The sequence below is a fragment of the Erythrolamprus reginae genome, chromosome 3 (assembly GCF_031021105.1).
Source record: "Erythrolamprus reginae isolate rEryReg1 chromosome 3, rEryReg1.hap1, whole genome shotgun sequence".
NCBI classification, from domain to species: domain Eukaryota; kingdom Metazoa; phylum Chordata; class Lepidosauria; order Squamata; family Dipsadidae; genus Erythrolamprus; species Erythrolamprus reginae.
Window position 1 is genome coordinate 256,095,825 of NC_091952.1, and position 20,417 is coordinate 256,116,241.

General features: G+C 43.0%; 1 protein-coding gene across 1 annotated transcript; it reads right to left on the minus strand.

The window, feature by feature from the left end:
* Window positions 1-3,979: 3,979 nt before the first annotated feature.
* Window positions 3,980-19,433, minus strand: LOC139165525 (lymphocyte antigen 6E-like). Its single transcript, XM_070748703.1, has 3 exons — window positions 19,382-19,433; window positions 5,672-5,800; window positions 3,980-4,185 (listed from the first exon to the last, which is right to left on the minus strand). Exons 1-3 carry the CDS (start codon window positions 19,431-19,433, stop codon window positions 3,980-3,982), a joined length of 387 nt encoding a protein of 128 aa, XP_070604804.1.
* Window positions 19,434-20,417: the final 984 nt, after the last annotated feature.

Here is a 20,417-nt window from a genome sequence, read left to right on the forward strand (position 1 = left end):
CCCCCAGGCTTTCTTATATTTTATGTTTGGTATGTATGTGTTGTGTGGTTTTTAAGTTGTTGGGGTTTTTTAATGTAATTTTATTATTAGATTTGTTCCATTGTTATACTGTTTTTATTGTTGTTGTGAGCCGCCCCGAGTCTTCGGAGAGGGGCGGCATACAAATCTAATAAATTGAATTGAATTGAATTGAATTAACACCTTGCTCGGCCGATGATATAAATGTAGGATTGTGGTTAGAATGAATGTGAATGTCTGATTTTAGTACCAGTTATATGTTTGTGTTTCCCTTTGCTGTATCTTGTATTTTATTCCTATTTTTGTAAGCCTTCCCGAGTCTATGGAGAAGGGCGGCATAGAAATCCCAACATATAAAATAAATAAATAAATCTCTTCAGATACTTCCTTAACAGGCCAGATAATAAGGTCCATTCATGAGAGAGCTCACAGAAAGCTCACGGAATTCAGTTTGTGGGGAAAACAATGTCTTGCTTAACTTGTTGGGTTTGATCGAAGTGTTCTCTGAGATCAGCTTTGTCCCTGAAAATGCTTCCTTAACAGCCCAGATAACCATCTTCTGCCGCACGAATCCCAGCGGCCGATAAGGTCCCACAGAGTTGGCCTTCTCCGGGTCCCGTCGACTAAACGATGTCGTCAGGCGGGACCCAGGGGAAGAGCCTTCTCTGTGGCGGCCCCAGCCCTCTGGAATCGTCTGGGTAACTTATTTTTCGGGTGGGGTGTTATGGAAATTTCAATAAAATTAGGAGGAAAAGCAAGTAGGATGCTTGGCTGCATAGCTAGAGGTATAACAAGCAGGAACGGGGAGATTGTGATCCCGCTGTATAGAGCGCTGGTGAGACCACATTTGGAATAATGCTGTGTTCAGTTCTGGAGACCTCACCTACAAAAAGATATTGACAAAATTGAAGGGGTCCAAAGACGGGCTACAAGAATGGTGGAAGGTCTTAAGCATAAAACGTATCAGGAAAGACTTCATGAACTCAATCTGTATAGTCTGGAGGACAGAAGGAAAAGGGGGGACATGATCGAAACATTTAAATATGTCAAAGGGTTAAATAAGGTCCAGGAGGGAAGTGTTTTTAATAGGAAAGTGAACACAAGAACAAGGGGACACAATCTGAAGTTAGTTGGGGGAAAGATCAAAAGCAACGTGAGAAAATATTATTTCACTGAAAGAGTAGTAGATCCTTGGAACAAACTTCCAGCAGACGTGATTGGTTAATCCAGAGTAACTGAATTTAAACATGCCTGGGATAAACATATATCCATTGTAAGATAAAATACAGGAAATAGTATAAGGGCAGACTAGATGGACCATGAGGTCTTTTTCTGGTGTCCGTCTTCTATGTTTCTATGTTTCTAAAATATTTTCCCCCATTTGCTATTTTTACTTGATTAACTTAGTTTCAGCTTGCCTGTCAATTATCTAGTGGAGACGCTGGTTCCCAATCCAAATTGTGGTTTCTGTTAATATTTAAGGGAAGATGGTGATAGTATAAGGAATAAAATATCATTTGATTAAAACTTCCCATGGGATAACACCAGACTATTTCTAAGTAGTCTCAACTGTGTTGACAGACTAAAGGGATATTTAGCTCCGCTTCGGAGCTGTTCCTAATTGCACTAGGGGAATGTAGCCGGAGATTGCACTCTGGGTAATGTAGTCCATGACATGTGACCTCATCTGTGTGTTCATATCATCCATTAAGCTATACCTAGGCAGCTGGGTAATTGTGCCATGCTCTCCAACAGCCAAGTCTTAACAAAAGACCATGCCATTGCCTGCAGATGGGAGAAATGAATCTCTTTTCACCTACGTGTAGTGGGACAGATTATGGACATCAGATCTGTGATATGAAGATACCAGACAATAAATGTAATCTGTATGACTTACCCATTTGCACGGAGTTGTATCTGACTGAGAGAATCTTTCCTAAGCTTGGACCAGAACAACAACCACTTCCTCTCACTTCCAAGCCATTTTGACCAGGGTTAATCGTCACCAAAGTGGCCTAAAGTTAGCTTTTCCCTACCCTCTTGCAGTTGTGCCCTTTCCACACCAGGTGGATAGAACCATCATTGACTCATCTTGGAAACTGTGGGAGGGGGGGGGAAACATAACCAGGAAGAGAATGTGGTTAATGATGCCCTTTGGGTTCACTTCCAAAGTAGGAAGTTGTTTTTAATTGAACCGGTTTTGCAAAATAATGTTATCGTGGTTATAGTAGCGTATAGTTATATAAGAGGAAGAAGGTGTTGTGAGTGGTCCACATCTGGCTCAGCTGGTCACGGATTTTGAGGGGGATGAGCCGGGTCCATCTGGGTATCCTAAGCCAGTGTTCTTACCAGCTGAGAGTGAGAGTGAAGGAAATTAGAACCTGGAGGAACTGGGGAACCATCAGAGACTGTAGAACCCTAAGCCATGGTAGTGTCAGAGTCCGAGGACGATGAGGGTGTTGAGGGACCTATATTAGATGAAAGAGTCAGAAGAAAGAGACCCAGACATGAATATCTCTATAGACAGGGGTCTAGGCATTGAATATCTCCATGGGACATTTGGCTGCTGGGAAAAGGGGGTGTGGAAAGACAACATTTGTAATGGAGGGCAGAGTTTGGGAGCTAAAAGACTTTCTTATTCCTCTTGATCCTTGATTCCTGCTTTTGTTTGTAGTTGAAAAATGTCTTTGTACCTGCCATGAGTACACTTGTCAAAGAAAGAACATCAGACCGTGTTGTGGTTTAGCCTGAGGCAGATCAAAGGCCAGCTGCATCTCTGCTGGCTCCATGCCCGGAGGAGGCTGACAGCGAAGAGGAGGGGGCTGAGCAGTCGGATGGGGGAAGGTCCAGTCAGGAATGTGACGAGGAAGAACAGCATGGGAGCCCCGGGGAGGGGCTCTCCCCTGCCAGTAGCTTGGAGTCATTAGGTGACGAGGCACAAGCTGTCATTGACATGCGACAGAGACATTTAGATCAAGGGAAGGAGCAATTAAGGAAATATTATCAGCATTGAATAAGGAACACCAGGGCTTGGGTGTGGTCCTCATTAGCAGGGAAGGGTTTATAAGGCAGGCAAGCTATTGAAGCCATATGGAGTGTTATCAGTTTGGAGTTCCTGTAACCTGCATTGTTTCTCGGCGTCTCTGTTCCTGGCTTGTGGCCCAGCAGTCTTGCAGAACCGTGGGAGGTGTATGTCTGTTATCTACAGCCTCGTCTTGGCAGCAAGAATCCTATATTGATGCATGGACAATTACCTTCGTGTATATATTTGGAGTTCCAGTGTTTTCCTGCTTTGTAAGGACATTTTCTGTTAGCTTCGTTTTCCTTGAACATTATAAAACTGTATTTGACTTTTATCGGTGTGTCTGGCTTATCTTTTTGGGTTGGTTATAGCTTCCGGAGTGACCCAGACAGAACAGACCAGGAGAATTCTAACCTTCTGGCTAGCTTCCCAGGTTCTCCAGTATCTATCGCTAATGAGAGACTGCAGCCAGTCTCGCATTCCAATGATTTAACTTTCATACTACAGAACTGTGTTTGCAAAAAAATACTTGCTGTGCTAGTTTTTGATTCTCAGCGTGAATTGGGTCATTATTTCTAGTAATTGGGCCAGCCGGGCAGAACAGAAGGATGCTATGTTAGCCATGGGTTTTGACAATCTTTAATAAATGTTCTCACTATAAATTTTCCCAGGATTATTATGGTGAGGCAAAAAAAGGTTTTGTGCTAGACTTAGATACAAGTGCATACTAAATAAAAACACTACTTAATACAAAGGACTTCTCTATGTACAAAGGGAAACTTATGTTCTGCAATATGGATACAGAGACCAATTTTCTCATAGGAGAACCGAGAATTTAGTGTGTTGACCCTACGTACAGGAGGAGAGCCTCTGAGATGCTTCAGGAGTCTGGCTGAAATTTGTTGGTCTCTCTTTCTTGCAAGAATGATGAGCAATCCCTTATCTAGACTGGAAGATGTAGAAGAAACTGCCCAGGATTCCCAAAGCCAGCACCATATTGCTCATTTTCACGCTGGACGCCCCACTGAAATTGCACATGGAAAGCTGGCAGCACTTTGTAGCGGCAGACGATGACCCAGTGTCCATGAAGTTTTCGTCACAGGTTGGAGCACATTGCTTGCTGATCCGGTAGTCATCGGGCTGACCTTATGTGGAGGAATAAAATCAAGTAATTATATAAAATGCAAGAAATTAGAAGCCACCAAAAAGGGGTGGATTAAAGCCCTATATAGACTCAGCTTCCCTTTCCAGTTGGACCTTCTTTTTTATTATTATTATTTATTATTATTTTATTATAAGACAAGACAAAACACAAACAGACATAAAACATATATAGGGGCTTTTGCTGCCCCGCACTTATCAGAAGTTTCTAAATTAAAATATACATATATCTTCATGCAAAGATACATATTCTTATATTCCTTACAAATATTTTCTCTAATTCTTAATACTTAACATTCTAATATTGTTTACTATTAATTACTTACACATTTATAACTATTTACTATTTACACATTTATAGAAACATAGAAGTCTGATGGCAGAAAAAGACCTCATGGTCCATCTAGTCTGCCCTTATACTATTTTCTGTATTTTATCTTAGGATGGATATATGTTTATCCCAGGCATGTTTAAATTCAGTTACTGTGGATTTATCTACCACGTCTGCTGGAAGTTTATTCCAAGGATCTACTACTCTTTCAGTCAAATAATATTTTCTCATGTTACTTCTGATCTTTCCCCCAACTAACTTCAGATTGTGTCCCCTTGTTCTTGTGTCCACTTTCCTATTAAAAACACTTCCCTCCTGGACCTTATTTAACCCTTTAATATATTTAAATGTTTCGATCATGTCCCCCCATGATCAATTATCAATCAATCCCCTCAATTATGACTTGATTATTTATTCATAATTCCTTAATCTTCTATCTAGACAAGGGGTAGGCAAAGTTGGCTCTTCTATGACTTGTGGACTTCAACTCCCAGAATTCCTGAACCAATCATGCTAGCTCAGGAATTCTGGGAGTTGAAGTCCACGTGTCATAGAAGAGCCAACTTTGCCTACCCCTGATCTAGACAATCATAAACCTTATCCTAGACTTTGTGATATTCTTATTCTTCCTGTCCTTTTAACCTTCTCATCATCATATCCATTTCAGCACATTCATTTACTTTTTTAATTGTCTCTTCTTCTTTTAGAGTTTCTTCACATTTCCACCGTTTTGCAAACATTATTCTTGTCACCGTCAAAATATGTATTATCAAATATTGAATTTATTTTTTGTAATTTTTGGGGAATATACCTAATAGGAAAAGTTCTGGAACTTTCCTTAGTTCATACTTCGTTATTTCTCTTAACCATTTTTCGTTCATATTGCAATATGTTTTGGCTTTGGGGCATATCCACCACTGATGGATACGGTAGTAAAAATTTTGGTAGCCCGTCACTGCCTGAGTGGTGCCAAGTGGGTGTGGAGTCTTCTTGCAATTGCTGAAAGGACTGTGTGGTAGACTGAAGGTGGTCTTCAAAGGAACAGCAGAAAGTCCAGCTGCCTCTTGAAAAAGCACCTTTGGCACAACCATGACCTGAGTGATGGAGAATCTCCATAGAGATTCTACTTCAATACATACCATTTCTGCCGCGGTTAATAGTTTTAACGGTACGACAGTATTTGTCTGTTTCCGCGCACTTCTTTATTGTTGTTATACAGTTCCAGTTGGAGGGTTCATTGTCACAGTAATAGCAGGCAAAGGAATACACTGAATAAAAGACAGAAAAACACATTTTTTTAAATTATTATTATTATTATTATTATTATTATTATTAATCAGATTTGTATGCCGCCTCTCTCCGTAGACTCGGGGCGGCTAACAACAGTAAAAAGACAATGTAAACAAAGCTAATATTTTAAAAATCTAAAAAACCCAATTAAAAAAGATCAGTCATACATACAGTCAGACAATACATAAATTTTATAAGCCATGGGGAAGGGAATATTTCAATTCCCTCATGCGTGACGACAGAGGTGGGTTTTAAGGAGCTTACAAAAGGCAAGGAGGGTGGGGGCAACTCTGATATCTGGGGGGAGTTGGTTCCAAAGGGTCGGGGCCGCCACAGAGAAGGCTCTTCCCCTGGGTCCCGCCAAACGACATTGTTTAGTTGACGGGACCCGGAGAAGGCCAACTCTGTGAGACCTAACTGGTTGCTGGGATTCGTGCGGCAGAAGGCGGTCCCGGAGATATTCTGGTCCGGTGCCATGAGTAGCCTGACTAAACATCTTTCGTCCATTGAGAAACTTTCCAGACTAAGAATCCAGTATCCCTGGATTTTGTAGTCCAACCTAGGAATGGCTGAGCATTTTATTTTATTTTTTTAAGAAAGCTTTTATTATTTAAAACAGACAAACAGACATACAAAAATAACTCATATCTCTGTTTTTACAGGTCTAATACCATAACATTTTGCATATTATTGTTACAAATCACACCTCTATATCATAAACAAACTACAGTGATACCTTGTCTTACAAATGCTTCATCACACAAACTTCTCGAGATACAAACCCGGGGTTTAAGATTTTTTGCGTCTTCTTACAAACTATTTCCACCTTACAAACCAACCGCCGCTGCTGGGATGCCCCGCCTCCAGACCTCCGTGTCCAGTGAAGCACCCGTTTTTGTGCTGCGGGGATTTCCCTTAGGCTCCCCTCCATGGGAAACCCCTCCTCTGGACTTACATGTTTTTGTGATGCTGCAGGAGAATCCCAGCAGGGGAATCCCAGCAGCGCAAAAATGGGTGCTTCACTGCCAATGGAAGTCCGGAGGTGGGGTTTCCCAGCGAGGGGAGCCTCAGTGAAACCCCTGCTGGGATTTCCCTGCAGCATCGCAAAAACACAGAAATCCGGAGGTGGGGTTTCCCTGGAGCGGAGCCTCAGGGTAATCCCAGCAGTGCAAAAACGGGCGCTTCGCCTGGCAAAAGGGGTGAATTTTGGGCTTGCACGCAGTGTTCCCTCTAATTTTTGGGGGGGGTGGGCGGAAAAGTATAGTGTCTGAGCAGCAGTCCCTTTGGGACTGGGCGGCACAGAAATAATAAATAAATAAATAAATAAACAAACAAACAAACAAACAAACAAACAAACAAATAAATAAATAAAAAACCCACCGTTTTGCCTCAGGGAATTTCAAAATAAAATACTGTACTGTGTGTCTATAACAGTGAGCTCATAATAGGGCAACTCTATCAATATCAAAATGCCACTTAAATAGTTGAGCTAGTTTCAAACTAGATTTTGATTTTCTTTCTCTCTTTCTTACTCCCATTCTTTTTCTTTCTCTTTTTCTTCCTCTCTTTTTTCTATCTGTTTCTCTCTCTTCCTCTCTTCCTCTCTCTCTCTCTCCTTCCCTCTCACTCTTTCCCTCTCGGCTTCTGGGTAGGTTTGGAAAACTCTGAGTTGATGATGATTTTTAAGTGAGCGATTGCTCACTGCTCAGCTTAGAGGGAACTATGCTTGCACGCATTAATCGCTTTTCCATTGGTTCCTATGGGAAACATTGTTTTGTCTTACAAACTTTTCACCTTAAGAACCTCGTCCCGGAACCAATTAAGTTTGTAAGACAAGGTATCACTGTATATACAATTTAGCAAGTTAGTAAGGCATACAATTTTGGTACATTCGAATCTTCTATACGTACATCTCTCCTTTTTTGTGTATTGGTATATTTAGTGGGTTTTTTTAATCCATTCATACCATCTTTGCCATATCTCTTTGGTTTCTTTAATTCTTACTCCTTTAAAGCAATTTGGAGAACAGCTTGACCCCCTTCTCTTTGTGGCAGCCCCTCAAATATTGGGAGACTGCTATCATGTCACCCCAAGTCCTTCCTTTCATTAAGCTAAACATTTCCAAGTTGATCAGCATCTTCTACTGCAATTCAGTCACAAAGCATCAAGAGCCAACCAAACTGTTCTGGTTACATCTTGAAGTTTACATCTATAGCAACAGCAACAGCATACTACTTCATAGGGCGTTTACAGCCCTCTCTAAGTGGTTAGTTAGAGAATCAGTATATTGCCCCCAACAATCTGGGTCCTCATTTGACCCATCTCGGACAGATGGAAGGCTGAGTCAACCTTGAGCCGGTGGTGAGATTTGAACTGCTGAACTACAATGAGCAGTTAGCGATAGATAGATAGATAGATAGATAGATAGATAGATAGATAGATAGATAGATAGATAGATAGATAGATAGATAGATGATTGATAGATAGATAGATAGATAGATAGATAGATGATTGATAGATAGATAGATAGATAGATAGATAAAAGATAGATAGATAGATAGATAGATAGATAGATAGATAGATAGATAGATAGATACCGTGTTTCCCCGAAAGTAAGACAGTGTCTTACTTTCTTTTTACCCCCAAAAGCCCCACTACGTTTTACTTTCGGGGTATGTCTTACATTGGAAAAAAATTGAAAGGGTCGCGTTCCCGAAGGCATCTCCCCAGAGTCCAGAAGGGCAGCCGCGGGACAGGAGCCTCGTGAGCCCTTTTCCAAGTTCAACCTCAGGGCTCCAAGCGGCGTGCACGCGTGTCGCCGCAGACGCGTGTTGGGGAAGCGTGTGTCTGGAGGGGAGGAGCCGCTCTGCGCAGTTGGGCAGCCCCACCTGCCTGCCGGAAAGGAGGCGGGCGAAGGAGGGCGCAGCTCCGGCCGCTCGCCTCGGAGCCGGTCGGCCTCGCTGGCGGCTTGCAGCCAAGCCTCGGCAGGACTCGGTTGCTGGGACGAGCACCTTCGCTGCAAGCCGCCGCCCGCTCGGCTCGCTTCGGACCAGTGCCGTCCTTCGCTTTGCCAAGCCGGGGAAGAGGCGGTGGCGCTGTGGCGAGGCGAAGGCGAGGGGCACGCGGGGAGCTTGGAAGCGACGTCATCGGGCTCCCCCCCGGCAATACCCCCATGTTTCCCCGAAAGTAAGACATATGTCTTACTTTCGGGGTACGGCTTATATTAGCCGACCCCCCTGAAACCCCCGATACGTCTTACAATCGGGGGTGTCTTACTATCGGGGAAACAGGGGAGAGAGAGAGAGAGAGAGAGAGATAGGAATAGCAATAGCAATTAGACATATATCGCTTCAGAGTGCTTTTACAGTCTTCTCTAGGCAATTTATATAATCATTGTCTTGCCCACAACAATCTAGGTCCTCATTTGACCCACCTCCGAAGGCTGGAAGGCTGAGTCAACCTGGAGCCAGTGGTGAAATCTGAACTGCTGAACTACAGCTGGCAGTTAGCCGAAGGAGCCTGTAGCGCTGCTCTCTAACCATTGCACCACCCCGGCTCTTAATTGCCGGTTGTCTATTTAGCCTTAGATATGCAGGACCTGATGAAATTCTAATGGGGATTTAGGCATGTAAGATCCGCTTCTTTGTTTTTCTGCCCTGCCTAAGTTGAAATAACTCATTAGAGCCAAATAGCTGGGTGGAGCTGGGTGGAAAGAGAATGACCTAGAAATGAATCCAAGAAAGAATTCCCCGGGGCGGTTTCATCAGAAGGCTGTAGGTGGTGAGATTGGCAATTAACCTGTGGGTGAAACCTGTTGGCATTGCAACATTTCATCAAGCGTCAGAATTGGGAAGCATGAAAGACAGAATGAGAAAGATTGGCGCTGTTTCAAATCAGCCTTATGATTTTCCCCGGGCATAAATTGGGTCATTAATAGAAATTTGCCCAGCCAGTCAGAAGTGGATTCTTCCCAGCTTGGACCCTGGTTCACCCAAACTGATGATAATAATAATAATAATAATAATAATAATAATAATAATAATAATAATAATAATAATAATAATAATAATTGTGCAGATTGTTGTTGTTGTTGTTGTTGTTATTATTATTATTATTATTTATTGGATTTGTATGCCGCCCCTCTCCGCAGACTCGGGGTGGCTAACAACAATAATAAACACAACATGTACAATCCAATAATAAAAAACAATTAAAAATCCCTATTATAAAACCAAACATACACACAAACATACCATGCATAACTTGTCATGGCCTAGGGGGAAGAGCTATCTCAACTCCCCCATGTCTGGTGGTATAAATGAGTCTTGAGTAGTTTACGAAAGCCAGGGAGGGTGGGGGCAGTTCTAATCTCTGGGGGGAGTTGGTTCCAGAGGGCCAGGGCCGCCACAGAGAAGGCTCTTCCCCTGGAGCCCGCCAAACGACATTGTTTAGTCGATGGGACCCGGAGAAGGCCAACTCTGTGCGACCTTATCGGTTGCTGGGATTCGTGCGGTAGCAGGCGGTTCCGGAGGTAATCTGGTCCAATGCCATGTAGGGCTTTAAAGGTCATGACCAACACTTTGAATTGTGACCGGAAACTGATCGGCAGCCTGTGCAGGCCACGGAGTGTTGAAGAAACGTGGACGAATCTAGGAAGCCCCACGATGGCTCTCGCGGCCGCGTTCTGCACGATCTGAAGTTTCCAAACACTTTTCAGAGGTAGCCCCATGTAGAGAGCGTTGCAGTAATCAAACCTCGAGGTGATGAGGGCATGAGTGACTGTGAGCAATGACTCCCTGTCCAAATAGGGCCGCAACTGGTGCACCAGGAGAACCTGGGCAATAGGTTCCCTCTGACAGCATCCCTCTGGTGATGTCACAATGACGTTGTCAATGAACCAAATAGCATCTGAGAAATAAATCAATTTCCACTCCTGTGCTTTCACACACAGTTCGATTTATTAACATAGAAACATAGAAGACTGACGGCAGAAAAAGACCTCATGGTCCATCTAGTCTGCCCTTATATTATTTCCTGTATTTTATCTTACGATGGATATATGTTTATCCCAGGCATGTTTAAATTCAGTCACTGTGGATTTATCTACCACGTCTGCTGGAAGTTTGTTCCAAGGATCTACTACTCTTTCAGTAAAATAATATTTTCTCATGTTGCTTTTGATCTTTCCCCCAACTAACTTCAGATTGTGCCCCCTTGTTCTTGTGTTCACTTTCCTATTAAAAACACTTCCCTCCTGGACCTTATTTAACCCTTTAACATATTTAAATGTTTCGATCATGTCCCCCCTTTTCCTTCTGTCCTCCAGACCAGCGTTTCCCAACCAGTGTGCCGTGGCACACTAGTGTGCCGCGAGACACGGTCAGGTGTGCCGCAAAGCTCCTAGGGAAGCTCCAGCTGGGCGGGGCGCTGCCGGTGCCGGTACCTCCAACCTGGAGCTCCCACTCGCAACTGTCCCCCGGCTACTGCCCGATGCCGCTGTTGCCGGCGCTCTCCTGCTGGGCCCCAAAGAAGGAAGGCAGGAAAAAGGAGAGCTTCATTCTTCGCGCCTCCTTTTTCCCGCCTTCCTTCTTTGGGGCCCAGCAGGAGAGCGCCGGCAACAGCGGCATCGGGCAGTAGCCGGGGGACAGTTGCGAGTGGGAGCTCCAGGTCGGAGGCACCGGCAGCGCCCCACCCAGCTGGAGCTTCCCTGGCGTCAGCGACAAGTGTCCTTTGGAGCCCGGCAGGAGGGCACCGGCAGTGAGAGCAGGAAGGCGCCATCAGCAGTGGCACCAGGTAGTAGCCGGGGGATGGCAGTGGCAAGAGCTCCAGGGTGGAGGCACCGACGGTGGCGGACGTGCTGCAAGAGTGACAGAGAGAAAGAGAGAGAGAGAAAGAGAGAGAGAGAAAGAGATAGCAAGAGAGACATAGAAAGAGAGAGAGAAAGAGAGAGAAAGAAAGAGAAATAGCAAGAGAGGCAGAGAGAGAGAGAGAAAGAAAGAGAGAGATAGCAAGAGACAGTGAAAGAGAGAGAGCAAGAGAGAGAGAGCAAGAGAGAGAGAAAAAAGCAAGAGAGAGATAGTAAGAGAGACAGAAAGAGAGAGATAGAGCAAGGGAGAGAGAAAGACATAGAGGGAGGGAAGGAGGGAGAGAAAAAGAGCAAAAAAGAGAGGAAGAAAGAAAGAGGGATGGAGAGAGAAAGAAGGGAAGGAAGGAAGAGAGAGAAAGAGGAAGGGAGAAATAGAGCGAAAGGGAGGAGGAGAGAGATTTTTTTTGTCCAAACTTTTCTTTAGCCCGCCCCTTTCAGTGTTCCCCAGGATTTTGAAATTGTGAATAATGTGCCGCGGCTCAAAAAAGGTTGGGAAACACTGCTCCAGACTATACAGATTGAGTTCATTAAGTCTTTCCTGATACGTTTTATGCTTAAGACCTTCCACCATTCTTGTAGCCCGGGGTCTAGAAACCAAGACTTACGAAGAGAGATTGCGGGAACTGGGCATGGATAGCCTAGAGAAAAGGAGGGCCAGAGGGGACATGATAGCAGTCTACAGGTATATGAGGGGTTGCCACAGAGAGGAGGGGGCCACTCTATTCTCCAGAGCACCAGGGGGCCGGACAAGGAACAACGGCTGGAAGCTGACCAAGGAGAGATTCAACCTGGAAATAAGGAAGAACTTCCTGACGGTCAGAGCGATCAACCAGTGGAACAACCTGCCTGCGGAGGTTGTGAACTCCCCAACTTTGGACTCTTTCAAGAGGAGATTGGACTGCCATTTGACTGGGGTGCTTTAGGATTCCTGCTCAGGCAGGGGGTTGGACTTGATGACCTGCATGGTCCCTTTCAACTCTAACAATAAATAAATAAATCGGACGCGAGTGAGCAGAAGAGAAAAAAATGTTTTAATATTAATATTCAGCCCCCATTCATAATCTCAATGAGGTTTTTGCTTCTGCACAAGTCCAAGAAGCAAAAGTTTGTGAGGGGATGCACGCAAGGGAGTGTTTTAAGCAATTTTTTGTTTCTGCACATGCGCAGAAGCGAAATCTTGCAAGGAGATGCACACAAGAGACTGTTTTCAGCAATATTTTGCTCCTGAGCATGCGCAGAAGCCAAAAAATTGCCCAAAATTTTCTTGCACATGGGTCCCCTCGCGAGTTCTTGCTTTCTGCACATTCATGTGAGCCGCCCCGAGTTTTCGGAGAAGGGTGGCATACAAATTGAATTAATAATAATAATAATAATAATAAGAAGAAGAAGAAGAAGAAGAAGAGGAGGAGGAGGAGGAGGAGGAGGAGGAGGAGGAGAAGAAGAAGAAGAAGAGGAAGAAGAAGAAGAAGAAGAAGAAGAAGAAGAAGAAGAAGAAGAAGAAGAAGAAGAAGAAGAAGAAGAAGAAGAAGAAGAAGAAGAAGAAGATTTGTATGGCGGCTCCTCTCCGGAGGCTCGGAGCAGCTCACAACAACAGAACACAGTACAAATCCAATAGTTTTAAAAAAAAAAATTAAAACCCATTAATATAAAAACATTGGCCTCTTGCTTGTATAATCATCGTGGTTCCATCATATTATTTGTCATGTTTTTAATATGCAATTTCGTATTAAGAAGAGAAGAGGTTGGTTGGGAGAGACTCTTTCCTATCAGATCATAAATAATTGGAGATTGTAGGCTACTTCCGCCACTCCCATATCCCCTTGATTTCCTGTGTGGGTTGAGAGGTGGCCTCCTTAGCAAATGTGTCATCCATCCAAAGCCACAATGCACATTGAAAAACATCCTTTCTTTTGGGACAGCCCCAAATGGCTGTGCCAAAACTTCCAAAGGTATTTCAATGCGTGAAGTGTTAATACCACTTTATACTATTTGCACTGGTTGCCAATCAGTTTCCAGTCACAATTCAAAGTAATGACCTATAAAGCCCTGCATGGCATCGGACCAGAATACCTCTGGGACTGTCTTCTGCCGCACGAATCCCAGTGGCTGATTAGGTCCCACAGAGTTGGCCTTCTCCGGGTCCCGTCGACTAAACAATGCCATCTGGCAGGACCCAGGGGAAGAGCCTTCTCTGTGGCGGCCCCAGCCCTCTGGAATCAATTCCCCCTGGAGATTTGAACTGCCCCTACCCTACTCGCCTTCAGTAAAATGTTGAAGACTCACTTTTGCCGCCAGGCGTGGTGGGATTAATCTCCCCCCCTCCTTTTTCACTGACCTTTATTATGTTTATGTTCAGTCGGCCTGAGTGTGTATGATTGTGTAGTAGATACGTTTTTTATAACAATGTATTTTAAATTAGTTATTTAATTTTTTTAACATTATTTGTATTTATATTGTATTGCTGTTATGTTGTGAGCCGCCCCGAGTCTTCGGAGAGGGGTGGCATACAAATCTAATAAATTATTATTATTAATAATTATTATTATAAGACCTTGGTAAAGCCACACATGGAATACGCATGAATCCCAGCGACCAGTTAGGTCCCACAGAGTGGGTCTTTTCCGGGTCCCATCGACTAAACAATGCCGTTTAGCGGGACCCAGGGGAAGAGCCTTCTCTGTGGCGGCCCCAGCCCTCTGGAACCAACTCCCCCCAGAGATTAGAATTGCCCCCACCCTCCTCGCCTTTCGTAAGCTGCTTAAAACCCACCTCTGCCATCAGGCATGGGGAAACTGAGATACTCTTTCCCCCTAGGCCTCTACAATTTATGCATGGTATGTTTGTATGTATGTTTGGTTTTATAATAAGGGTTTTTTTAGTTGTTTTAGTATTGTATTGTCACATGCTGTTTTTATTACTGTTGTTAGCCGCCCCGAGTCCACGGAGAGGGGCGACATACAAATCCAATAAATAAATAAATAAAAAGGACGTTGAGACTCTAGAAAGAGTGCAGAGAAGAGCAACAAAGATGGTTAGGGGGCTAGGAATAATTAGAGGACACCATGAGAAGGCCAACAATTGGGGGGGAAGAAAAAAGAGAGAAAGAGGGAAAGGCCTATTTGAAAGGATGTATAGAAACCGTAAATAAATTGTTAATATTAGCTGCATAAGTATGAATAAGTATTAATGAATGTCATGTGAAATGTAAACTGACTTGTCACATAATTTCCACTGTTTTTAAATATTCTTTGTTTGTCATCTATATTTGTAAATATTTTTTTTAAAAGGGCCAACTATTATTTAATAACTCACATATTAACAAATGGTTTTCGCTCAAAGTTGGAAAAAGGGAAAGGTACCAACTGATGATGTGGCAATTAGGAAAATATTAGAATGTGCAAAGTGGAGCAAACTTACACTAGAGTTACAGAACAAATGGGAAAAAGAATACTATACTGCAGTGACGGCGCCAGTGCCCACTCCAATAACTCAAATAAATAAGGTTCAGGAGGGAAGTGTTTTTAATAGGAAAGTGAACACAAGAACAAGGGGACACAATCTGAAGTTAGTTGGGGGAAAGATCAAAAGCAACATGAGAAAATATTATTTTACTGAAAGAGTAGTAGATCCTTGGAACAAACCTCCAGCAGACGTGGTAGATAAATCCACAGTAACTGAATTGAAACATGCCTGGGATAAACATATATCCATTGTAAGATAAAACACAGGAAATAGTATAAGGGCAGACTAGATGGACCATGAGGTCTTTTTCTGCCGTCAGACTTCTATGTTTCTAATGCCTGGGGAGGGCAAAAAAAAGCTTCCTCTACTCCCTGGAGGCCCTCTGGAGGCTGGAAACGGCCTGTTTCTCAACTTCTGGTGGGCCCAGTAGGCTCGTGTTTTGCCCTCCCTAGGTTCCAAAGTCTTCCCTGGAGCCGGGGGGGGAGGGTAAAAACACCCTCCCTCATCCCCCCCGGAGGCTCTCTGGAAGCCAAAAACGCCCTCCCAGAGCCTTTGTGTGAGCTAAAAATCTACTGGCCAGCACACACATGCATGCTGGAGCTGAGCTAGGGTAACGGCTCGCGTGCCAGCAAATATGGCTTCGCGTGCCACCTGTGGCATCCGTGACATAGGTTCGCCATCACTGCTGTACTGTGTGAGATAAATTGTATAACTTGAATAGGTAGGTAAGGTAGGTGGGTAGGTAGATGATAGATAGATAAATAGACAGACAGACAGACAGACAGACAGACAGACAGACAGACAGACAGATAATTCATTCTGGAATAGACAGCACTGGAAGGAAGGAGAGATGGAAGGAAGGGAAGAAGAAAGGAAGGAAGGAGGGAAGGAAGGAAGGAAGACATGCATAAATAAATATGTACGTAAATATACATACATACATACATACATACATATATACATACACAAATAATATGTAAATATTTGTTTTAAGTATAGTATATCTATATTGAATGACTGACTGACTGAATGAATGAGTAAATGAGTGAGTGAATGAATGACTGTTATATTGTGACTTTATTCTACAATGGGAAAGGAAGGAAGGAAGGAAAGAAAGAAGGAAGGAAGGAAAGATGGAAGGAAAAAAGGAAGGAAGGAAGGAAAGAAGGAAGGAAGGAAGGAAGGAAGGAGGAATACAGACCATACATACATACACACACACATACATACATACATAAATCCATGTCAAGTGGGGAAGAACTGACTACATTTAAAATACAAATGAGAAATTACCTGGAACCCACCCACCAAGATCAAGAGGCAGAACTCTAACTATAAAAAATTAAAATTTATATTTTAAAAATTTATCCACTAAACAGAAATTCCAATCAGCCCATTTACTGATGTCAACATAGTGCTATTTCTTAAAGGTGTCCCCTGCAAAGAGAGGGAAGAAAGTACAGCCTTCCATCTGGTAGAGCCAGGAGACCTTTTCTAGGAAAATCCATCCTAATAGACATCCTAACCTCATGTTTTGCTGTCTTGCCTCCCCTGTTTCACCAATACTGCATCCAATTTTGGTCACCACGATGTAAAAAAGATGTGAAGACTCTAGAAAGAGTGCAGAGAAGAGCAACCAAAGATGATTAGGGGACTGGAGGTGAAAACATACGAAAAAAGGTTGCCGGAATTGGGTATGTCTGGTCTTATGAAAAGAAGGACTAGGGGGGGCGTGATAGCAGTCTTCCAGTATCTCAGGGGTTCTTCCAAATCTTCCAAAAATGAATAGAAGACTGGAGGCTAAAATATATGATGAATGACAGCGGGGCCCTTGATATTCTCTGAGGTTAGTTGTAACATCATCAGTGCTAGAAGGTGTTCTGTGCACGGCCCTCAGAGCAATCCCACCGACTCAAAAATCCTTTATTCTATGAATAAATCAAACTTTATTGATATAAGCACACATGACAAAAAGCATATTTTAAACTGCAAGGGGAAAAGAGTTAGTTTTTTCTTCTGAGCAAAATAATGCCCAGGAAAGGCGAGTCCATTCATCATTTAAGCATATGAATTTGCCGACCGAAGTCCTGGCCAACAAGCTTCCAGCAGAGAACGTCTTTTTGGAGCAGAAATCATGGTTTTAAAGCCTTGTTCGATCACACACACCCCGTCTCACATCTCTCCCATTGAACAACGCTGAAACTCCGCACTCAATTTCCCAAGATCCTTTGCCTTTATACTGCCTGGATGTGACATCACACCCCAAAGAGGCTAAGTCTGTACAATAACATTTTTTACTATGCAAGTCCTATTTTTTTATCTACCTATCTATCTATCTATCTATCTATCTATCTATCTATTTATTTATTGTTAGAGTTGAAAGAGACCATGAAGGTCATCGAGTTCAACCCCCTGCCCAAGCAAGAACCCTATAGTGCACCAGTCAAGTGGCAGTTCAATCTTCTCTTTAAAATGTCCAGAGTGTTGGAGTTCACAACGTCCGCTGGGTAGGTTGTTCCATTGGTTGATCGCTCTGACCATCAGGAAGTTCCTCCTTATTTCCATGTTGAATCTCTCCTTGGTCAGCTTCCAGCCGTTGTTCCTCGTCCAGCCCTCTGGTGCCCTGGAGAATAAAGTGATCCCCTCCTCTCTGTGGCAACCCCTCAAGTACCTGTAGACTGCTATCATGTCCGCTCTGGCCCTCCTTTTCTCTAGGCTATCCATGCCCAGTTCCTTCAGTCTCTCTTTGTAAGTCATGGTTTCCAATCACTTAATCATCTTGGTTGCTCTTTTTTGCACCTTCTCCAGAGTTTCAATGTCTCTTTTGAAGTGTGGTGACCAGAACTGAATACAGTACTCCAGGTGTGGTCGGACCAGAGCGTAGTAGAGTGGTATTAAGACTTCCCTGGTCTTGGAGTGTATTCCCATGTTGATGCAGCTTAGGATTGTGTTGGCTTTTTTAGTTGCTGCTGCACATTGTTGGCTCATGTTTAGTCGATTGTCCACCAAGACTCCGAGGTCTCTTTCACAGTCGCTACTGCTAAGAGGGGTTTCTCCCAGGCTGAATGTGTGTCCAGGGTTTTTTCTGCCTTCCTTCCTTCCTTCCTTTCCCATTGTGGAATAAAGTCACAATATAACAGTCATTCATTCATTCACTCACTTGCCATCTCAGAAATCTCCTATATCGAACATCTAAGAACAGATTGTCCACTCTAATGTCTTCCTCATCCTCTGACTAGGACCACTCCTCCATTGTCACATCAGCCCCCTCTAGTGGTTCCTCGGGCTCACTCAGGTCACTTTATCCCCCACTCTCGCTCTCTGCATCAGCTGGCAACCCCCCTGGCCCCCAGGGTATCCAGAGGGGCCTGACTCATCCTCCTCAGAATCTGACATGACCTGAGGTGGACAAGGAGCACTCACAACAATTATCATTATCATTATTTGTAGGACCAACCAGATATTTAGACTGAATATTCACCTATCAAGTTCTTCCCAAAGACCTAGATAAGCGGATGTTTTTCTGATGATGTAAGTATCATCACAGAATATAAACTGCTGCTGTTATTATCATTTTGCTGATACTATCTGAACTTTTTTCTTTTTATATTTCTTTTCTTTGACATTGCATATTATTCACCTTCTGGCTATGAAGCAGAATATAAATAAACAGGTGTATCTAGTTTGTCATATTTATTTTAAGCTGTATTATTTATTATACATTATTTATTTAATGCAAGCTGCTTCGAGATATTTGGAGACGGGCAACCTAATTAAATAAATACACGAGTAAATTACATAAATCCTACATCACCATGTAGCCAAGATCGACAACTGAATGTACACTTTCTCACAGACATAAAGAGCTGTGTGATAGAATTCACTATCTCGCTGGAGCTACCAGTCTCAAGTGAAGTCTATCTCACAAAGCTACATGCGATAAACAGTCGGACAAAAGCTACCCAATTTGTCGGCTCTGGTGCAAACCTAGAAGAATGGAACTCTGGTGCAAACCTAGAAAAAAAATTGATTATTCTTTTATTTAGTTATTTGATTATGTCTGAAATAGATAGCTCTGGTCACTGACCTCAGACGCCTTCCTACACACCAAAACTCTTCAAGAATTGCCCCATTGTTGTCGTTGTTTTAATTAATTTTAAAAAGCCATCAACACTTAATGAAAAATGTTCTGTTCATTTTGTAATGGGATTTTTTTTTTTAAAGGCCATACCTTTCTCTGTGCAAACGACAGCCACCAGGAAGGCAACAAGCAGAGTTTTCATGGTTGCAGAGTTTCCCAGAGCCTCACCAGAGGTTCATGCAAAGGGAAGGTTCTATTTATACCTTGGAGGTGTTGCCTTTTTTGTTGTTGCTGCTGTTTTTGTTATGGTGTGGGATGCCTGTATTGCCATCGCCACGAACGGCAGGGAAGAGCGATGCAAATTATCAAGGGAGGATCCCGAATCCAGGGAAGGGCGCCTAATTTCCTAGCAAGATATCCCAGGCATTAAAATTCTTGTGCTGCCTACAGTCCAGGCAAGTTTCTAATTGTCCAGAGAAAGCGAATACTGAGTTGGAGGGAGGAAGAAGCCTCAGATATCCTTTCTTTCCACTCCAAAGGAAATATTTGGCCAGGAGATGATAAATCACAGTTGCAATTCACCTGAAAAGGTATATGGTTTCCTGATTGAGCAAGGTGGGTTGGACTAGAAGACCTCTAAGGTCTCTTTCAACTCTATTATTCCACATTCTATCTTTTGGACACAGGGTGGAAAGCAAGAGTCCTTTGAGACGACCCTAACACTTGGAGAAATTAATAATAACTATTATTATTATTATTATTATTATTATTATTATTATTATTATGTCAATATAACACAGCAAACGAGATCACTATGCTGGATTTCGTATTTCATCACATAAGCATAAGCCAGTGAGAGTGGTCCCAGTGGTCCTTGTCACACTGGGCACAGTGCCAAAAGATCTCAGCGGACATTTGAAAACATCGGAATTGACAAAATCTCCATCTGTCAATTGCAAAAGGTTGCTTTACTGGGATCGGCTCACATAATTTGCTACTACATCACACAGTCCTAGGTGCTTGGGAAGCACCCGACTGGTGATGAAATACAAAAGTCAGCGTAGTGATCTCATTTTCTGTGTTGTATTGTTGAAATAATAATAATGATAATAATAATAATAATAATAATAATAATAATAATAATAATAATAATGACAACAACAAGAGGGATCTTGGAGGTCTTCTA

Bases quoted from the DNA above. Each gene is read 5' to 3' on its own strand.
- LOC139165525 (XM_070748703.1), bottom strand. From the start codon at position 19,433: ATGAAAACTCTGCTTGTTGCCTTCCTGGTGGCTGTCGTTTGCACAGAG. The intron at 5,801-19,381 runs GTATGGCCTTTA...TCTTTTATTCAG, and splicing joins TGTCGTTTGCACAGAGAAAG to TGTATTCCTTTGCCTGCTAT. The intron at 4,186-5,671 runs GTATGTATTGAA...CCTCCACATAAG, and splicing joins TATTAACCGCGGCAGAAATG to GTCAGCCCGATGACTACCGG.